This window comes from Nyctereutes procyonoides, unplaced genomic scaffold (genome assembly GCF_905146905.1).
Source record: "Nyctereutes procyonoides isolate TBG_1078 unplaced genomic scaffold, NYPRO_anot_genome, whole genome shotgun sequence".
Lineage (NCBI taxonomy): Eukaryota > Metazoa > Chordata > Mammalia > Carnivora > Canidae > Nyctereutes > Nyctereutes procyonoides.
In genome coordinates this window covers 66,597,455-66,616,471 of record NW_026575051.1, presented here as the reverse complement: position 1 = coordinate 66,616,471, position 19,017 = coordinate 66,597,455, and the positions used below count along the sequence as shown (strand labels likewise).

Below are 19,017 nucleotides of genomic sequence, written 5' to 3'. Positions count from 1 at the left end.
CAGCCATCCCACATTTGAGTATATAGCCAAAAGAAATGAAATCATCATCTTGAGAGCTATCTGCAGTCCCATATTGACTGCAAGCATTATTCACAATAATCAAGACATGGAAACATCCTGAGTCCGCAATGGATGAATGGAAGAAGAAGATGTGTCTGTGTGTATATATACATGTATGTGTGATCCCAGAGCTCAGTATGGGGATGCAAACAAAGTTGAAGTCATGGAGAATACCATCTCTAACAGTACACACACACACACAGTAGGATACTACTCAACCATTAAAAAAGAAGGAAATTCTGCTATGTGCAACAACACGGATGGATTCGATTCTGGATCTCAGGATCACACCCTGAGCATGAAGGCAGATGCTCAACCACTGAGCTACCCAGGCATCCGTTTAAGAGCTGTCACTGCCCAAATTATAATTTCATTTAGTTGAATGTTTTTGTCTTTTTCTTTGTGAAAGGAATCCAGTTCTCAACATATATAATAATTAGAATGAGAAGTTTGATATTAGCTATGGCCACTCCAATCTCTCAAAATCCTCACCTATGTATCTTTAGTAAACTAATTTTCTGTGTTCATAATGATTATTTTAAATTTATCAGCTATTCTCTAAGTTCTGGCCAATTATTTCCTGAACTCATAAGTAAAAATAGAAGTCCTTAGATGGATATGTTTCTTACTTATTGGGCTCCCTGCAAGAAGCCTGCTTCTATGTCTCTGCCTCTCTCTGTGTGTCTCTCATGAATAAATAAATAAATCTTTAAAAAAAAAAAAAGAAAACTCTCAATCTTGTGATTTCAACAAGTACCTTGAATCTGTTTTAACTTATGATTCTACATTTGAACATATTTAAATATCAACCAAATGGTTATTACTGATAAGCTTTTGAATTTCTGAATTTTACATGACTGCTTTGAATATGCCTTCACTTAAAAAAAAAAACATGGATGGAATTTGAGGGCAGTATGCTAAGCAAAATAAGTCTGATTATTTCCATATGTTCTTCACTTCTATGCAGAATCTAAAAAAGCCAAACTTATAGAAATAGAAAGTAAAATGGTAGTTTTCAGGGGATAGGGCATGGGAAAAGGTAGGGTGGGCAAAAAGGAGACACGCTGGTCGCATGATACAAACTCCCAGCTATAAGATAAATAAAATCTGGGGATCTAATGCATAGCACGGTAACTGTAATTAACATTAATGAATTACAACTTGAAACCTGTTGATAGATAGTACATCTTGAATGTTTTTACCACACACACACACACACACTCATAATTATGAGAGGGGATGATTATCCCAATAAGATTGGGGTATTCATGTCACAATACATATGTGTATCTAATCATCACACTGTACACCTTAAACCTATAGATGTTATATGTCAATGATATCTCAACAGTGGGGGGAGATGTTGATTTTTAACTTCTAAAAATCAATTTTTCCTGGTTAGAATAATTGCTTTATTCCCAGCTGAATCCAAGAATGCAGTATATCCATTTTAAAGCTTACTTATTAGACACAAAAACCTTAACTGAAATAAGCTTTCACTTATGGGATGACTTGATCCCAGAGCTTAGGATGGGGATGCAAACGTAGTTGAAATCATGGAGAAGACCATCTCTAACAGTACCCACCAAGTCTCAGTGACAACTTGCAGATGCTATAAACATAAAATTAAGCAATAAAGACAGAAAAGCAGGTGACTGAGATACACACGATGGAAATATACATTCAATAAACACTTGTGGAAGTGAAAAATCTTTCTTTAGGAGTCCTTCACTATACCACTGTTAAAATAATGAACTTCAGTTTTACATCAATGGAGACATAACTCATTCTATACAGGACACATTTTTCTTTATTTCACAGATAAAGAAGTGGTTAACTGTATGAACAATTTAAAAAACTTTTTAAATAATGCAAAGTACCCCATCAGTGCATAGCACCAATAGCTACAAGTCCTTGTTTAGTCCTTGTTTAGTCTATATCCTTTTTGGTGCATGCTATTTTGTGTTCTCCCTTTTTATTTTTTTATTTAAAAAATTTTTTTAAATTTTATTTATTTATTTATTTATTTATTTATTTATTTATTTATTTATTTATTTATGAGAGAAACAGAGAGAGAGAGAGAGAGAGAGAGAGAGAGGCAGGCAGAGACACAGGCAGAGGGAGAAGCAGACTCCATGGAGGAAGCCCAACGTGGGACTTGATCCCGGGTCTCCAGGATCATGCTCTGGGCTGAAGGCGGTGCTAATCTGTTGAGCCACCTGGGCTGCCCAATGTTCTCCCTTTTTAGTTTGGATATTATAGCTGACAGAATTTTCCATTTAGCATAATAACTCTGTATCTCCTAAGCCTACATATTGGTCACGTTGGTGGTGATATAATACTCTACTGTAATGCTCTGTTAGAATTTACTTGCCTGTCATTCAGTTACTGATATTTGAGTTGTCCCTACACTGGCTGGGTTACTTGTTTGGGGGTATCATAAATAGAGAAGCTATACATGCCTCTTTAGAAACAGGAATTAATATATTCTCTAATTTATTTTCTTATGATATATTTTCATAAATAAATAATGCCACATCCCTCTTCAGGAAAACTATTAATTTATGAGACCATTAGAGGTATGTTGGTATTGTAACAATTCTTCTTATTATGAATTTTTACCTAATTTTGATAGATTGTTAACTAAAACAATCTGTGAAATTGTTACAACTCTGTATTAGAAACTGATGAAAATTTCATTTTTATAATTAAAAATTACAAAATAATGCTTTATTACAATTCCACCTAAAACAAGGATAATTTTTATAATGAGAATAATTACCCTATAATTTTTCCATTCAATATGGACCATTTGTCCATTCAAATTCAGATTTGTAAAAGGAAGAAATACCCATTATCTTTATGTGTTTAGATGAAATAATTTGATCAATTAAAAAAAAATACAGGAAGTACTATTGTGTCCTCTGATTCTGTTTTTACACCCTGGAAAATAATATAACATTTAAGTGACAGACAGGAGAAAAACTAAGTTCAAACTTACCTAAAGTAAAAATTGCTAGACAGGTCCACATTTTGAAATATTCGCAGATACCTAAAAAACAAAACAAAACAAAACAAAAAACACCAAAGCATTTTACATTCACACAATACTATTATTTTTTCATGGTTTAACATATACATTTATATTTGTAAATACTCTCATGAAAATTGAGGAATTCAGGGGGCTCCTGGCTGGCTTAGTTGGCAGAGCATGCAACTCATAATTTTGGGATTGAGTTTAAGCTCTATGTTGGGAATAAAGATTACGTAAAAATAAAATATTAAAAAAAAAAAGACGACAAACACCCACCATTTGCTTTGACATGGGTGGAACTGGAGGGTATGGTGCTGAGTGAAGTATGTCGATCGGAGAAGGACAAACATTATATGGTTTCACTTATATGGGGAATATAAAAAATAGTGAAAGGGATTAAAGGGGAAAGGAGAGAAAATGAGTGGGAAAAATTAGAGAGGGTGACAATACACGAGAGACAACTAACTCTGGGAAATGAACAAGGGGTAGTGGAAGGGAAGGTGGGCGGGGGGGTTGGGGTGACTGGGTGATGGGCACTGAGGGGGGCACTTGACAGGATGAGCAATGAGTGTTATGCTCTATGTTGGCAAATCAAACTCCAATTTAAAAAAAAAAAAAAACAAAAACAAAACTCTGAGGAATTCAATCCAAAACTGCAGTGGGAATTTCATCTGAAGCATTTTCTAAGTCTGTTGATTGTCCCTTCAGAGACCCTTAACTTTACAGTCTGACCATTTCCTCATCCCTGATTATGCCGGAGCAGTAAAGTCATGCACTTACATGTGTGGAGCACTTAGACTTGGGGCAAGACAGAAGTAAACACTATCTTGTTTTTACAATTATATGTTCTGTAAATGTTTTGAGGTTAGAGGGAGGAGAGTAACAAAAACAAGCAAAAAAATGTTTGCAAAAACCGTAATTTTAAGTTGTGAAGTTTTGCAACTCAAAAGAAAGGGCAGAGTAAAACATCTGCATATCTACACCTCAGGATTAATAAATGTTGACATTTTTTTTCATATTCTTTCAACTTTCTAAAGACTTTTGATCACAAATGGGTACTGAATTTGTCAAATATATTTTCTACAAACATTAAGATGATCACAATTTTTCCCAATAATAAATATTTTAATGTACTGAACTGCTCTAGCATAATTTTCTAGTGTTGATACAACCATGCATTGCAGGGATAACCTCTACTTGTCATTATGTACGAAATGTTTAGTAGTACTGTATTTTACTTCCTTATATTTTACCAAATCTTTTCTTAAGCTCATTTATTTTTTTTTTTTTTAGTAATCTCTACACCCAACATGGGGCTCAAATTCATGACCCTGAGATCAAGAGTCACATGGTCCTCCAACTGAGCAAGCTAGGCACCCCAACCAAATCTTTTTACTAAAAGAAATTATTATATTCTATAGTTTCTTAAGTGTCTTAAAAGTTTTACCTATTTAATAATAGTACTTCAGTCTACTATAATAAGCTTTTAATACAATTATATCTTATTCTGAAAAATGTCCACTGCTACACAGTATTAGTCCTAAAATAATTTCACTCTTCAAAGAAAGTCAAATCACTATACAGAACAACATAATTTGTTTTACTATTCCTGCCTAAAGAATCATGAAGATGAGGTTTATAAATAATATAAACTTTTTCCCATCCCTTGGATTCATATGTGCTGGTCTGATTCACTTTTGTAAAAAAAAAAAACTTATTACGGTAGTTGACAAAAAATGTACTAGTTTCAGGTGTATAACATGGTGATTTGACAATTCTAAACATTACTCAATGTAATAATAATAATATATTATTATGTTTAATAATATATTATTAAGTAATATTATATAAAATATATATTAGATTATATTACAATCATCTGTTATAATACAACATTATCACAATATTATTGACTATATTTCCTATGTTGTGCTTTCCAACATCATGACTTATTTATTTTATAACTGGAAGTTTGTACTTCTTAATCCCCTTCTCCTATTTTGCTTATCCCCTGACTCCTCCCGCTATGGTAACTACTAGTTTGTTCTTTATATTCATGAGTCTGTTTCTGGTTTTTGGTTTGTTTGTTATTTGTGTTGTTTTTCAGATTCCACATATAAATGAAATTATATAGTATTTGTCTTTCTCCGTCTATTTCATTTAGCATAATACCTCCTAGGTCCATCCATGTCCTCATGAATTACAAGAGCTCTTTCTCTTTATGGCTAATATTCCACTATGTGTGTGTGTACCACAGTTTCTTTATCCATTCATCTACTGATGGATCCTTGGGCTGTTTACACATCTTGGCTATTGTAGATAATGCTGCAATAAACGCAAGGGTGCACGTATCTTTTCAAACTAGTGTTTTTGTTTTCTTTGGAAAGTACCTAATTCACTTTTAGTCAATATACTATGCCTGTCTATAAGCTATATAAGATATAATGGTTTTTCAGTTAGTACAAGGCAAAGACCACTTTATCTGTTAAATTCTTCTTATTTTAATCTGAAACAGATTATTTTTTAGCAACCCAACTTCTAAACATCACTGGAGTCCAAAACCTACTAAGAGGGTCGTAAGCAAGAGAGCCACATCACCTTTAAATTTGTGTATCTAAAACAACACTATAAAAGTATAGAGTGTAGTTAAAATCTAAACTTAAAAACATTATAATAAGGCATGCCTGGGTGGCTCAGTCAGTTAAGCATCCATTTCCTGATTTCAGCTCAGGTTATAATCTCAGGGTCAGAGACTGAGTTCAACATTGGGCTCCACACTGGGGGTTGAGCCTGCTTGAGATTTTCTCTCCTTTTCCCTTTCTCCTCCTCTACTCTCTCTTTCTAAAAAAAAAAAAAAAAAGAGAGAGAGAGAAACAGTAATAAGCTGCCTAACTTTGTTCCATTTTAACCTTTATGTATATAACAAACATATTTATATATTAAAATAAATCAATTCTACTCTTCTCTATCAACTTATTAACAGACATTTCCCACATTGCCAAGGCTCCAATAATTTTCCTCTGGAACTTTTTAAAGATTTCAAACCTACAGAAAAATTGGAAGGAACAACAGTACAATAAATACCATTATGTCCTTCATCTGAATTCACTGTTAAATCTCTCTCCTTAAACATACACATATACATTCTCTCTCTTTAACTGTACATTTTCTTTTCCTAAACCTTTTCCGTAAGTAGCAGACATAATGCTTCAGTAAGAAGCAGACACTTCACTCCTAAAAATATATTCACACACACACATTATGAAAAAACATAATCTCCTAAATAAGAATATCATTACACTTAAAATTTAATACTGATTCATTATCACCTGGTATATTATCCATATATAAAATGTTCCAGTAAAGTCCTTTATAGCTATGTATGTAAGTGTGCATACATTTTAATCTAGGATGCAACAGATATTCACGTGTTACATTTGATTGTTATGTCTGTTCTGTTTTTTTCTGTCTTTGATGACATTGAGATTTCTAAAGAGTCCAGGCCAGCTGTCTCAAGAATGTCCCACAAGATGGATTTGTCTGATTATTTCCTCATGCTTAGATTTAAGTTAAATGTTTTTAGCACGGGAGGATGGGTGAAATGGATGAAAGGGATTAAGAGGTACAAACTCTCAGTTATAAAATAAGTCACAGGGATGAAAAGTACAGCACAGGGAATATAGTTAATATTATTATAATAACATCATATGGTGACAGATGGAAACTACACTCACTGTGGTAAGCACAGCATAATAAAACAAAAACATATATATTTTTAGCAAGAAAACTACATAGGTAATCTGTGTCCTTTCCACTGCCTCATATTGAGAGGCAAATAATGTTAGTTTTGTCTCATTATTGGTGATGTGAAGTTTGAACATTTGAGTATGTATGTTTGCCATTTTTTCTTTTGTAAATAGATTCATGGAGAATATGTTGAGACTGAGCAAATATTCTGTTCCTCAATGATAACATCTCACTTAATGGCTTTAGCAGCTTTTGTTGATTTTCAACTAAATCAACTGTAATAATGGAGGTTTATAATAGACCTTGAACAAAATTATAGAATTCTGAGCTAGTATTTTACATTTTTAACATAATATCTATAATCTTTTGAGTATATTTTGTTTTCTAATTGGTCTACCATATTAAAAAAAAAAAAACAAACAAACAAACAGTAGTTGCCACCACTACGTACCGAGCTTCATCAGGATGAGTAATTCGTACAGAATCATTAGGTATATAGATCATATTTGTATCTTCAATTTTATATATTGCATGACCTCCAATATCTGCCATCTTCCTCCTTTTAGTTATTAACACAATATAATAGCCTTCTAGAAACCTGACAAAACCTACAACAAAAAGAGACAAATATAATGTTTCCTATACTTAGTAATGCTTTTAGATACATATTTAGAAGGTAAAATATTTTTTGACACATTTCCTATTTTATTTCTATGATTTATAGCTACAAATTTTCAGTTGTATTATAATTAATCTCTAGAAATATCTATACTGACATTTATCTAACTTAAAAATATTATTCTAAACAATTTTATTTCATTCATTCTTTTATATTTAGTCTCATTCCAAACAGGACTGAGGGGCTTTAAGCAAAACTATACACTAAGATTAGGGGAGTTGTTATTTAATAGGTACAGAGAGTTTCATTTCCCAAGATGAAAAAGTCCTAGAGATCTGTTGTGCTAGGCACATATAGTTAACACTACGGTAGTGTATACTTAAAAATGGCTAAGATTGTTAATATATACTTAAAATGAATCAATATATATGTGAGCAACAAGTATATAAAAACAAACAAAATCAAATAAGCTCTCAGAAACTTACAAAACTATGCTAGCATGCACTGTGAATCTCAGTGGGAGATAAGCATTAAGTATCTCCCTAGATTTGTATGATGATAGAACTTCATCCTCCTTTTTAAAAAGAAAGTAACCATGAATAAATGTTTTGAGAACACACTTTGGAATATGCTGCTCAAAAGGAAGAACAAACTACATGAACTCTTGATTACTCATAGCAAAACCCAACTTGAGTCAGCTTTTTAAAAAGGAAATTTATATTAAGGATACTGAGGTGATCCATGACACCAAAGGGCAACAATTTCACTGGACCTCAGAAAAACACCTAGTCAAGACGCATCTCTGAACATGTACTCCATTCTTGTCTCCCTCCATAGACCAGCCTCCTCCACTTCTCCGGGTTATGTAGTGGGAAACACAGCTGCTAATGGCTTTATATCCAAGAGCTTCACTGGAAAGAAACAACTTTTTTTATCAAGTTCAATTCCAGAATTCCTAGGGAAGGACCTGGATTGGCCCAACTTTGGGTTTGGTGCCTAGTCCTGGATGTATCAACAGTTGCTAAGGTATAGAATCACATTGCACTGGAAGCCATTTATACAATAATGAGGCAACTTAGATGGGGGCAAGGAGAGATGGTGCCAGATTCCAGAAAAGTGGAGGGTTTCAGCAAACAATATATCCAGTAAATTGCATATCTCTCATGCAATCTTCCACAAGCATCATTTGTGATAGTTAAGCTTTTTATTAATATTGGAGCATTCATAAGTTATATTTTATGTCAAATCATTGGAGTCAACATGCTGTATATTGATGGTTAAAGAAAGGCCATATGTGTTAGGTTTAAAAGTACTAAGTTCTCACCAGCACGCTAACTACTCTATAATCTCGGTTAAAAACTGTTTGGTTCCCAGAACTTTTGCTTTGGGAGTGAAAACTAACGCCTTTTGGGGGGTAGGGGTCACTTCCAAAACCGTAACATGAGGAGCCCAGCAGAAACTCTCACCAGTGAAACAGACATAACTGGTGAAATTGACAAAAAAAAAAAAAAAGAAGAAGAAGAAGAAGAAGAAGAAGAAAATAAAAAAAAAAAGAAAAAGAAACTGAAAAATTCTGAGAATTGTCCTCATGGCAAATAGCAAGTGGAGAAATATTTATTCAAGAAAATCTACTAACCGTGGTCAGAACAGCAAGTGTGTGGTATCTGAATCATAATCTGCTTCTCTCTCATACCCCTCTCCCAGTCCAGTGTAACAAAGTACCTACTCCTGGCAGGAGTAGCCAAGAAGACAGTGCTTTCCCTCTCTCCTCACTTCTCAGTCCAAGGCCACAATTTCTGTTCAGAAGGTACAAGTATGACCAGAATGTCTTGTCCCCTCCAGCTGTGTTGCTGGAATTCTATTCCCAGGCAATCCCCACTGAGATCAGGGGCTTCCTTCTTCTCACCAGCTCCTACTTGTAAAGTGGAGGCTCTACCCTAGCATAACTGGTCAAGAATAGTGGGTCCCCACTGCCCTCACCCTAGCTCCCTCCTAGGATGAGTCAGATACAGTCATATAGCTGACTTCTTAACAGAAACAGTGGAGGCCACAAAGCTGTGGGATAACATGTTCAAAGCACTGAGAGAGAAAAAAAAAGATGTCAACCAAGAGTCTTATCTCTAGCATAACTATCTTTCAAAACTAACTTTCGCATGTGCATGTGTGCACGTGTTCATGCATACTTGCACTCTCTCTCTCTCAGAGTGTTATATTCTATAAAGTCTGAGCCAGTATCTTGATACTATGAATTTTTGCTCTAGAACTGACAAATACCCACTTGTCTTGTTATTCTCAGATGACAAAAAAAGGAAACTGGTAATTGACTATATTAACATAAATGAACTAAAATATATAAGAGAAAGATGCCTCAAGGATTTTATGAGCCAGGCTACTGAAGAAAAGATGCCATTAAAATAGTGAAAAATACTTGTATTTTAGAGATCCACAAAGCACAAAATGCTTTTTTAAAAAAATGTTCATTTACTTCTTTCTTTGCCTTAGAAACTAGCAAAAATTCCCCCGATTAAAGATAAAGGACATAGGAATAGGGAGGAAAGGCTGATGACAGTCACATTAAAAGGAAGTTAGAAAGAAGTTATCTTTTTGGAAAGATAAAAGTAAAGCCCTCAGAAGCAGCATAAAAACACTCAAGGGCTAAAATAATAAATATTTCCAAAATGAATGAGTTTTCCTTTTATTCTTGTTATACTTACTTTTTATACAAAAAAATCTCTGCAATAATTTCTCAACCTACATTCCAACTGAATTTTAATCTTCTGTTTTTAGCTCAAGACTACTTATACCTTCTACCTTTCTCTTCATAATTTGATTAAAGGGAAGTAAATATATTGTACAAAAGAGACTCTTCTACTAGCATAAACGCCTTCAGCTTATTATAAATGAAATTATTTTCTTCTTCCTTTTTACTACCAACAGGAATTGTCACTCTCTTTTTTAAAAGGTTCCAATCAAACATAGCCAACAATTAAAAGACTCCAGGAAGGCAAAGACATCTGCCAGGAGTTAGCCTATTCATCACTTGAACACACTAAAATGAGAACAAGTTTTTTCATCTTCACTGCGTACTTCTGACCCCACACCAATTTTACTGAGTACTTCCAAGAAGCTAAGATGACAGTCATCAAGCAAAAGTGATTTCTCCCTCTTCAAGTACAGAAGGCTGTTTCCTTTGAAATGGACACCAAGCAAAGTATATAAAAAAGGACAATGTAAGAGGATGTAGTGGGAGTTCTGGTGGCTGGAAAGGACCCCACTAGCCCACCAACAGGGAAGAATGCAATATCCTTGCTTCAGGGGTCACTAATCCAGCTAGTCATTATCTTAAAAGCCTTCAGGGAGAATAGCACTCTGGCAGAGAAACATGAAAAACCTCTACAAGGTATATAGGACCTTTGCACAACAGAGCCCTCAAGAACCAAAGTGACTCTCCAACACCAAATCTGAGGCTCACACTTTGTTGTTGTCTTCCTTACTACCTTGGACCTGCAATCCATTTCTAAGGGTGTTGCTTTAAACAACAACTGAGTCCCTCACTTAGTCGGCTACAATGATTTTATTCTACATATGATATTTATTCCCCCTCAACATACTAGCAGCTTAAAAAAGTACCCTCCGACAGGTGACATAGGCAGAAAAAGGCCATAAACCAAAGCTATGTACCAAAACGGGCTGGGATGGTCACAGAGCTAAGCCTAATAAAGACTACAGGTAACCAGGGCCACTTGGGTGGCTCAGTTGGTTGAGATTCAACTTTTGATTTCAGCTCAGGTCATGTTCCTAGGGTTGTAAGATTGAGCCCTGCATTGGGCTCTGCACTAGATGTGGAGCCTGCTTAAGATTCTCTCTCTTCCTCTCCCTCTGCCCCACTCTGCTTCTCCCCATCTCTAAAAACAAAACAAAAACTACAGGTGACCAGTCACCAACTCCACCCATGTGCCCCAAGACCAGATAAAACAACTTTGGGAGGGATACTCATGATCCCATCCAGTGGTTTCCTAAACCTCCTGCTGGCCATCAAATAACAATGGAGCATGTTAGAAATGTACAAGGTAGACAAATGTCCCATGTCTAGGGACCGGCAATGATCCATGAGCTTTTCATGGGTACCAATATAGAGTTAACCTCTATACTCTCATGAAAAGAAGAGTAAATAAATTGAAAATAAGGTTTTAGAAACTTGAGAGCAATTTGAGATTGCTACAATCCAAGTGCCCGACCAATGAACTTGCCCTGAATAGGGTATAAGCTAGTTCAGGTATTACTAAGCTTGTAATTATAACATGCGATGTGTCACATGTGGTCCAGGCTGCAGACTAGTTATGTACAGTAGGAGCATGTGTTGGTCTATGACATATTGGTGGAAAAAATCTGGTCCATTACTACAGATAACTTAGACTCATTGCTCTTGATTCTTACAGATGATGAACTAAACTAACCATGATAACAGTCTAAAAACAATCCAGCAAAATACCATTCACAAATTAAGCATGCTGAAAAGTGAACCGAGAAAATATTTTGGCCACAGAATAGAGGACAACCATTCTAGTTATTTCCCATATGTACTATTCTGACAATCAGACAACATTTTTCAAAGACAGGCATTTTGTGTTTTGCTAGTAGGTATCCCTTATTGTTTCTAAGACAGTACTTACTAGACAATCACAGACTTTCATTTAACTCCCTATTTATTCTTCACTGATTCGAAACTTTATTTACATGGTTGGATGAGAATACATAAAATACATTTCCATAAAAATAATAAATCCTCACTTAGTACATTATTGTGTCACTTTACTGGTAGGTCAGTCTTTCAGTGATTTCATTATCCAAGGATAGTCTCAATCTTCAGAGGCCTCTCACCGTAAGAGAAATAGCTACTACAACACTTAAGAATGTCCTCCAAAAGAAACAAGATACCTTCAGCTCTCACCAAGGTTTATTAGTACTTGTGTATACAATAAATACCTGGTTATAAACCTCCTTATCGATTGACAAAAATCAAACTTCCGGTTTTAGAAGTTTAGTTATCAATAGATTTAAAATGAGGCAAAGAATACTGCTAAAAGCAACAATGCCAAGAACAATGAAGGATGACTAAAGAACCATAAAAACAAAACAGTACAGCAGTCTAGAGGCCATTTAATGTAAAGGCAAACTGCCCAATACAACTCCAGAATACCCAAGGGCAGCTATTTTTAAACAGCTCAATAACTGATCTTCACTTCATTACTCTTAATCATCAAGGAAGGTTCAATTTTGGATAATAAACCCTGGCTAATGAGGCATCCAATATAATATAACATACACCTTAGGAAATTTCTACTTTAAAAAGTTATAATAAAGTATCAGCATTTAAAGAAAAAAGTTTAACTTAATAACCTAATAATACTGAAATTAAAACTTGCTAAATTTAAGACACATTGCATTTTCAGGTTTTTTTTCTTTAATTTAAAATATATGAAACACTTAAGGTAGAACTTAATGCTTACAGAATTTATGGAATTTAAACACATGAATTCGTTTGACATACATCCACAAACACTTATCTATAAATATATCTATATATATTTATAACCTCTATTGAGTTAATCTCTATTGAGGTTATAAATATATAAGCTCAATATACTTGTCAAGACTGAGCAGAAAATGTAGTAAAGGGGCCATTCCTAAGAAGAGACTAAACACATCTACAACTCTTGACCTTCCCTGATGAACACCTAGACATAAAATGGACCTAAAGGGATTATACTGGAGAGTTATGAGAGCACATTGAGAAAAACTTCAAATACTGCAGAATATGAATATAACCAAAGTTTCAACAAATATGGAGTCATAGAATAGAAAGTGCTGATTAGAAAAATGTAAGAATTTGAAACTAAGCCCATATTAATTTTGTTAACATCTATAGATACCAATCACTCGGTTGACATTGCATACAGTCTGGCAGGTTTAAAATGTACAAAGATAAAATTGTTAAATCTCTTTAAAGCATTTCAGGCTCAAAAATAAGCCTCTGCCAACAGAGAAGCAGAGATACAATTGCCCTCTGCTTGAATGCCAAGGCCCCATGTGATCTGGCCCCACTCAACTACATGCCAACATTCCAGGAACCATGGACGTCTTCATGCCTGTGCCTCTGCTGTCATCCCTTCTGGGGTTCTCTCACCCCTTCCTCACATCCATCCAAATCTTATTCTATTCTACCTCTTATACAATCTCTACCCCACTTAACTTACCACTGCACACCTTGGCTCTTAAACGCAATCACGGAGTTATCTCGTGTGTATTTGTGTCTGTCCCTTATCCTAGTGTAGTCAGCCTAATCAGGAACAGATCCATAGTACAGCTAGGACAGGTTGATTAACTCACTGCAAAGAGAGATGGTGTACACACCAGAACTGTAGGGCATCTCAGTACTGTCCCAAAGGTGGACAGCAGAATCCTTAAAAGAGAAAACCAGTATTTGTTTGTGAATAAACAAAGTAAAAGAGTCATTATTAGATTGAGGGAAGGATGGAATTTAAGTAAAATTTAAGTAGAGAGGTTCAAACCAAAGCAGAACTGTATATAAAGTGATCAACATCAAATCTGGACTCTGAAGCTGACTCAGGGTTCCATTTACTTTGAAAACAATAAAGTTAGCATAGCTAGAAACCCATTATCTGAAGCCCTCCATATGAGTCGTAAGTCTAGATTGCTTCTCTGTGTGAAAGTTATTTTAGTCATCCAGGTAAGAGGGGGATGTTTTCTCTCACTGATACAATTTTAAACAGCAAAGTTTCTAATAGTCTATAATTCTAGAGAATGAAGTTTTTCAGTGGGTAAGAAAGCAGTAGCCGAAGAAGAGGATTATGATACTTTATGCTGTTAGCATTTCCTTGGAAGAAATCCCTGTTCACTGTTAAATCAGTTAAACCAGTATCTGTTTTCCAGTTGATGAATGGCAGGGCAGATGTTTATAGTCCAAGCTAATTTTTTACTTTTTCATTCTTCAACAAGCTAGACAACAGACTGCTTAGAGGCCAAAAACTACTTTTATATTTATTCATAGCCTCTATGAAACTGAGCGGCACATACCAGATGCTATATAAAGACGACCTGATATCTGACTGATGGATAATGAAATTTTAAACAATCAAAACCACAGATAATGGGTTATAATTATAAAACCACATAAAACAATTTTTAGTAGTCTATATAGGGAAAAAAAAAAGAGATAGTAAGAAGGAGGTACATTTCTTACCTACAACACCAAAAGCTGAAACAGCTCGAAATAACCCAGCAGATCCTTTCTGTCCCATCTTTGTTCTATTTCCTAGATCCAAGCGGCCAAGAAGTTCTCTCACTTCTTGTTGAGTATATACATGCTAAAAATAAGCAAATTTAATCTGTGAGGTTGTGCCTATTCTTAGGTTATTTATTGCCTGTAAGAATCACTAGTTATTTCGTAGAAAAGTACATAATAGTGCATAACTAAGCTATAATTTTAAAAAGCCAACAAATTCTTTAACATTAGCAATTATGGGTGGTTATTTGGTCACATATTGCTATAACAAAAAATTGTACCAAAACCTTATCTTCTGGGGCACCTGGGTGGCACAGTCAGTTAAGCATCCAATTCTTGGTTTTGGCTCAGGTCATGATCTCACGGGGGTTGTGGGGTAGAACCCTGTGTCGGGCTCTGCACTCAGTGTAGAGTCTGCTTCTGATTCTTTTTCCTTCCCCTTAGCCCCTCCCCACTCACTCGTGCTCTAACAAATAAATAAACTCTTAAAAAAAAAAGAACTTATCTTTGAACCATACATTTAAAGGGTCATAGGAAAATTTCAAGAAATCTGTGAACTCCTTAAAACCAGGTGCAAAGTTTTGATTGTACATACCCACGTGTATTTTTATGAGGCCCACAGCTTTTCTTAGCTTCTCAAAGAAATCCCTAATCAACTGCTCCCATCCCCAAAGAGAACCAAGAATCAATACATTATATTAATAAAAACTCCCAGAAAGGGGGGAGAATGAAGACCAGCATTACTCATGAGTGCTGGAAATCACAATATACAATTTATCCAAAATTATTATAACATAGAAAATAGTTCGGTGAAGAACCTAGTGAAAATGGGTTGCAAGCTGTAGCCACCAACATATTTGAGAAATCCAGCTATTGACATGGATTCAAAATATTCACAGACGGAACTTCAATACGAAGGATGAGTTAAGTTCTCTCATTTGAAAAATTAAAATTAACTATTCAATACCACCATGCCATATTTCACTTCTGACTAAGTCTCATGTTTTTGTGCTACCTGAATGAAGTTTATATTCCTGCTCTGGATAATATAACATCTAGATAAGAATAGCTTAACATTTTTCTCATGCATATAGCAAGTCACCAGAAAATCACCTAGAGGTGATTTTTAGCAGCCTAATAAAAAGTCTGCAGCACAGATCCTCCCTGACTTCGTGTAGCTTCATATTAAAGCACAGTAATAAATAACCTCTTCAGTGTATGCAATATTAAAAATTAGATTAAATCCTTAAAATACCACTTCTTTAAGAAAATACAATCATTATCTTATCCAAAGAGTGTGCTTTGTAAAACAAATCAAAATGAAGGACAACATGTAGTTGCAGCATTCTTTGTAACATCTGTAATTCCTAGAAACCAGATTAGAGATTTAAATTCCAGCCAACCATGAAAAATAATTGTAATTGTTGGATGCCTAATTAAAAGAGAAAAAAAATATACCAATAAAAGCTGTGAGGATATTTCATATCCTTTAAACAACAGGTACAAAAGTCACAGTTTGTATTCAGGTTTCTAGGATACTTACCCTATCATCAATTATGACCAAATCTTTTGGTTCTGTTCTATCAATCTTTAAAACACGATATTTTGTTTCTGCATGATTGCTCCCAACTAGAAAGTATCTCTATAAATGAAAAGAAAAGCCATTAGTTTTTTAAAGACATTTTTCCTTATACACATTTTATAACCACTTTGGTTTCTGAAATTAAATACTGTAATAAGGTCAGGTTACATTTGAAAAGAAATATTTCTGTCAAATGTAACTGGCAGATTAAAGAAAGGCTGATTCTAAAAGGTCAATTTTAAAATTGAAATATTCTTAGTGATGTCATGATAAACATCGGTCTGGAATCTGAAATGTACCCAGTAACCCAGGTCAGATTAATTTAATTATACTATATAGAGATTAACCTAATTCCAAACTAGAGACTAAGGTTTAAATTTTGCCAGGAAGAAGCAACTCTAGTAAGAATCAGAAAGCTCAACATATAATCAGGAATGCTTGGACAATTATAGCAATGAAAATACTGAAATTTTATCAAATAAATCTTTATAAATTTTCTGTAAAACATTGAAAATGACTTTTATATAGCAATAAAAACCCCAAAGTCCTATAAAAAGATTTAAATGAGTGTTAGTTTCCCAAATGGCTTTTTATAGATAAGCTACAGGAAATAATTAATATTCTTTCTTTCCTGAATACTCCCGGGGTGCATTATACCTGACCGCATTAGTCTTCTTAAACACTAAGAATACAATTAATAATTAAAATATTTTTTAAAATCGTAAATTTAAAGAAAGTGTTTTTAAGAAAACTCAAACAAGGTGGGTAATTTTTAAGAAAATAAGTAAAACCCAACAGGAAAAATATAAAAAGATATTTTGCTCTAAAAATGTCCTTGAAAGTGGCACACTTTTTTTTGACATAGTAAAAATTGAGAAAACATTGCTATACTCAACTGGCATCTTACCATCTTATGGGTCAGATAACATTCTGATACACAAAACAATTTAATAACAAGTAAGATCCTCTAGATTAATGGCCAAACAAATATACAGACCATGGGAATTCAGAATAGGAAAGGTTAATGTGTGGTACTACGGGTACATAAAATGTCAGAGGAATCAGGACTTGAATTGAGCTTTAAAGGATGGGTAAGGGCAGCCCGGGTGGATCAGCGGTTTAGCGCTGCCTTCAGCCCAGAGTGTGATCCTGGAGACCGGGGATCGAGTCCCATGTCGGGCTCCCTGCATAGAGTCTGCTTCTCCCTCTGCCTGTGTCTCTGCCTCTCTCTCTGTGTGTCTCTCATGAATAAATAAATAAAATCTTTTAAAAAAAATAAAGGATGGGTTAGATTTTTAAAAGTAGGATTTTAGTGTCTATCAGAATATGAGCTTGGTTACATTGTTGTAACTTGGTTTTATTGATGTAACACTAGATCTGCAGAAATAGGTGGAGTTTTTGTTATTGAGTATACATCCATTTACAAAAGTCTGATCTAGACTTCCAGGCTATACAGAACAAAACTACTTTAAAAGATGATTGGTTCTGGGGGCATATGCCCCAGTCCCTGCACCACCCTGCTAATGCCTGGACAGGGAGGGGGGGGGTGTCTATAATTACTAAACATGAATTCAATTAAAAGATGACTGATTACCCCAATCTTAAGAGGAAAGCTAGCCAAACAAATGGAACCCCTTATCTCCTAGGAGGGTTACAGTCTAAATGACACTGCCAGTGATAATGAGGTAGAACTAGAGCAATGTTAATAAAAATTAGTAAACTAACTGGAGACACCCAGTGATGAGGACTTGATGCACTGGTGGAGCAGTCAGAAGGGTAAGGACAATGAGAAGGAGATCAAAGATTCTCAGCCTGGCCTCAGCTAATCCCTGTCCCTGAGACCCTGCCCCTCACTGAATGGAGGGGGGTGGTAATCAATTTAATAAAATTAACTTTTTTAGGGTGGTTTGTAAACTATACATGTTTGTTAGCAGAGAAGGGAGTCACCTTTTTGAGGACTTGAGGAAAACAGTCCCCACCAGAGGAAAGAGCAAGTGCAAAGACCTGAAAGGGAAGCAGTTTGGTGAGTTTTTTAGAGAAATGAGGTTGAGCGAGAAAATGCTCATAGAAAACCTAACACAATGAATGGTGTTCAACACAAAGAAGGCACTCAATGACTGTTAGTTCCTTTTCTCCCCTTTACTTTTTGAGATATTAGTGAATCTATGCTATTGCATTTAGAGATAGAAAAACGGGGGGGGGGGGGGAAGAGTCCTCTGGAGAAAGAAAAACAGATATTGGACCAGAATGGAGCCAGAATGGGAGAATGCACAAATCTATTAGTCATCAGTCTTTGTCCTCAGGAGAGAAGAGCATGCAAATTAACAACCGTGAATAGTGTGCTGTAACAGACGGATGAACTGGATGATGACAACACAGGAAGGGCAGGTCATTGTGGGGAGGGTCAGAGCAAGTGATCCAGAGGATGGTGTCCTGACGCTGAGTTTGGCCTTGAAGGACCTCTCAAAAGAACTCCATGTGCAGAGCCAAGATAAGATGATTGATACCCACCATGTCCACCTGCAACAATCCTCTCTCACCACCTGCTCCTTCCCAAAGCACGTATATCTATAGCACTTACTTCTGAAGGCCTTATCTAAATTTATTTAGGACATGTTTGCCCCCTTCACTTAATTATAAGCCCTGGGGAGACTAGGGCTGACTCCCTA

The 19,017-nt window shown here is 35.2% G+C and overlaps 1 protein-coding gene across 1 annotated transcript in view; it reads right to left on the bottom strand.

The window, feature by feature from the left end:
- The window catches only part of FIG4 (FIG4 phosphoinositide 5-phosphatase), a 122,686-nt gene that overhangs the window by 90,232 nt on the left and 13,437 nt on the right, over positions 1-19,017 (bottom strand). Inside the window, exons 2-5 of the mRNA XM_055330220.1 lie at positions 16,310-16,408; positions 14,725-14,848; positions 7,293-7,449; positions 3,062-3,112 (exon numbers count right to left, since the gene is read on the bottom strand). Coding sequence (XP_055186195.1) covers positions 3,062-3,112; positions 7,293-7,449; positions 14,725-14,848; positions 16,310-16,408 — 431 coding nt within the window. The remainder of the gene's footprint in view (positions 1-3,061; positions 3,113-7,292; positions 7,450-14,724; positions 14,849-16,309; positions 16,409-19,017) is intronic.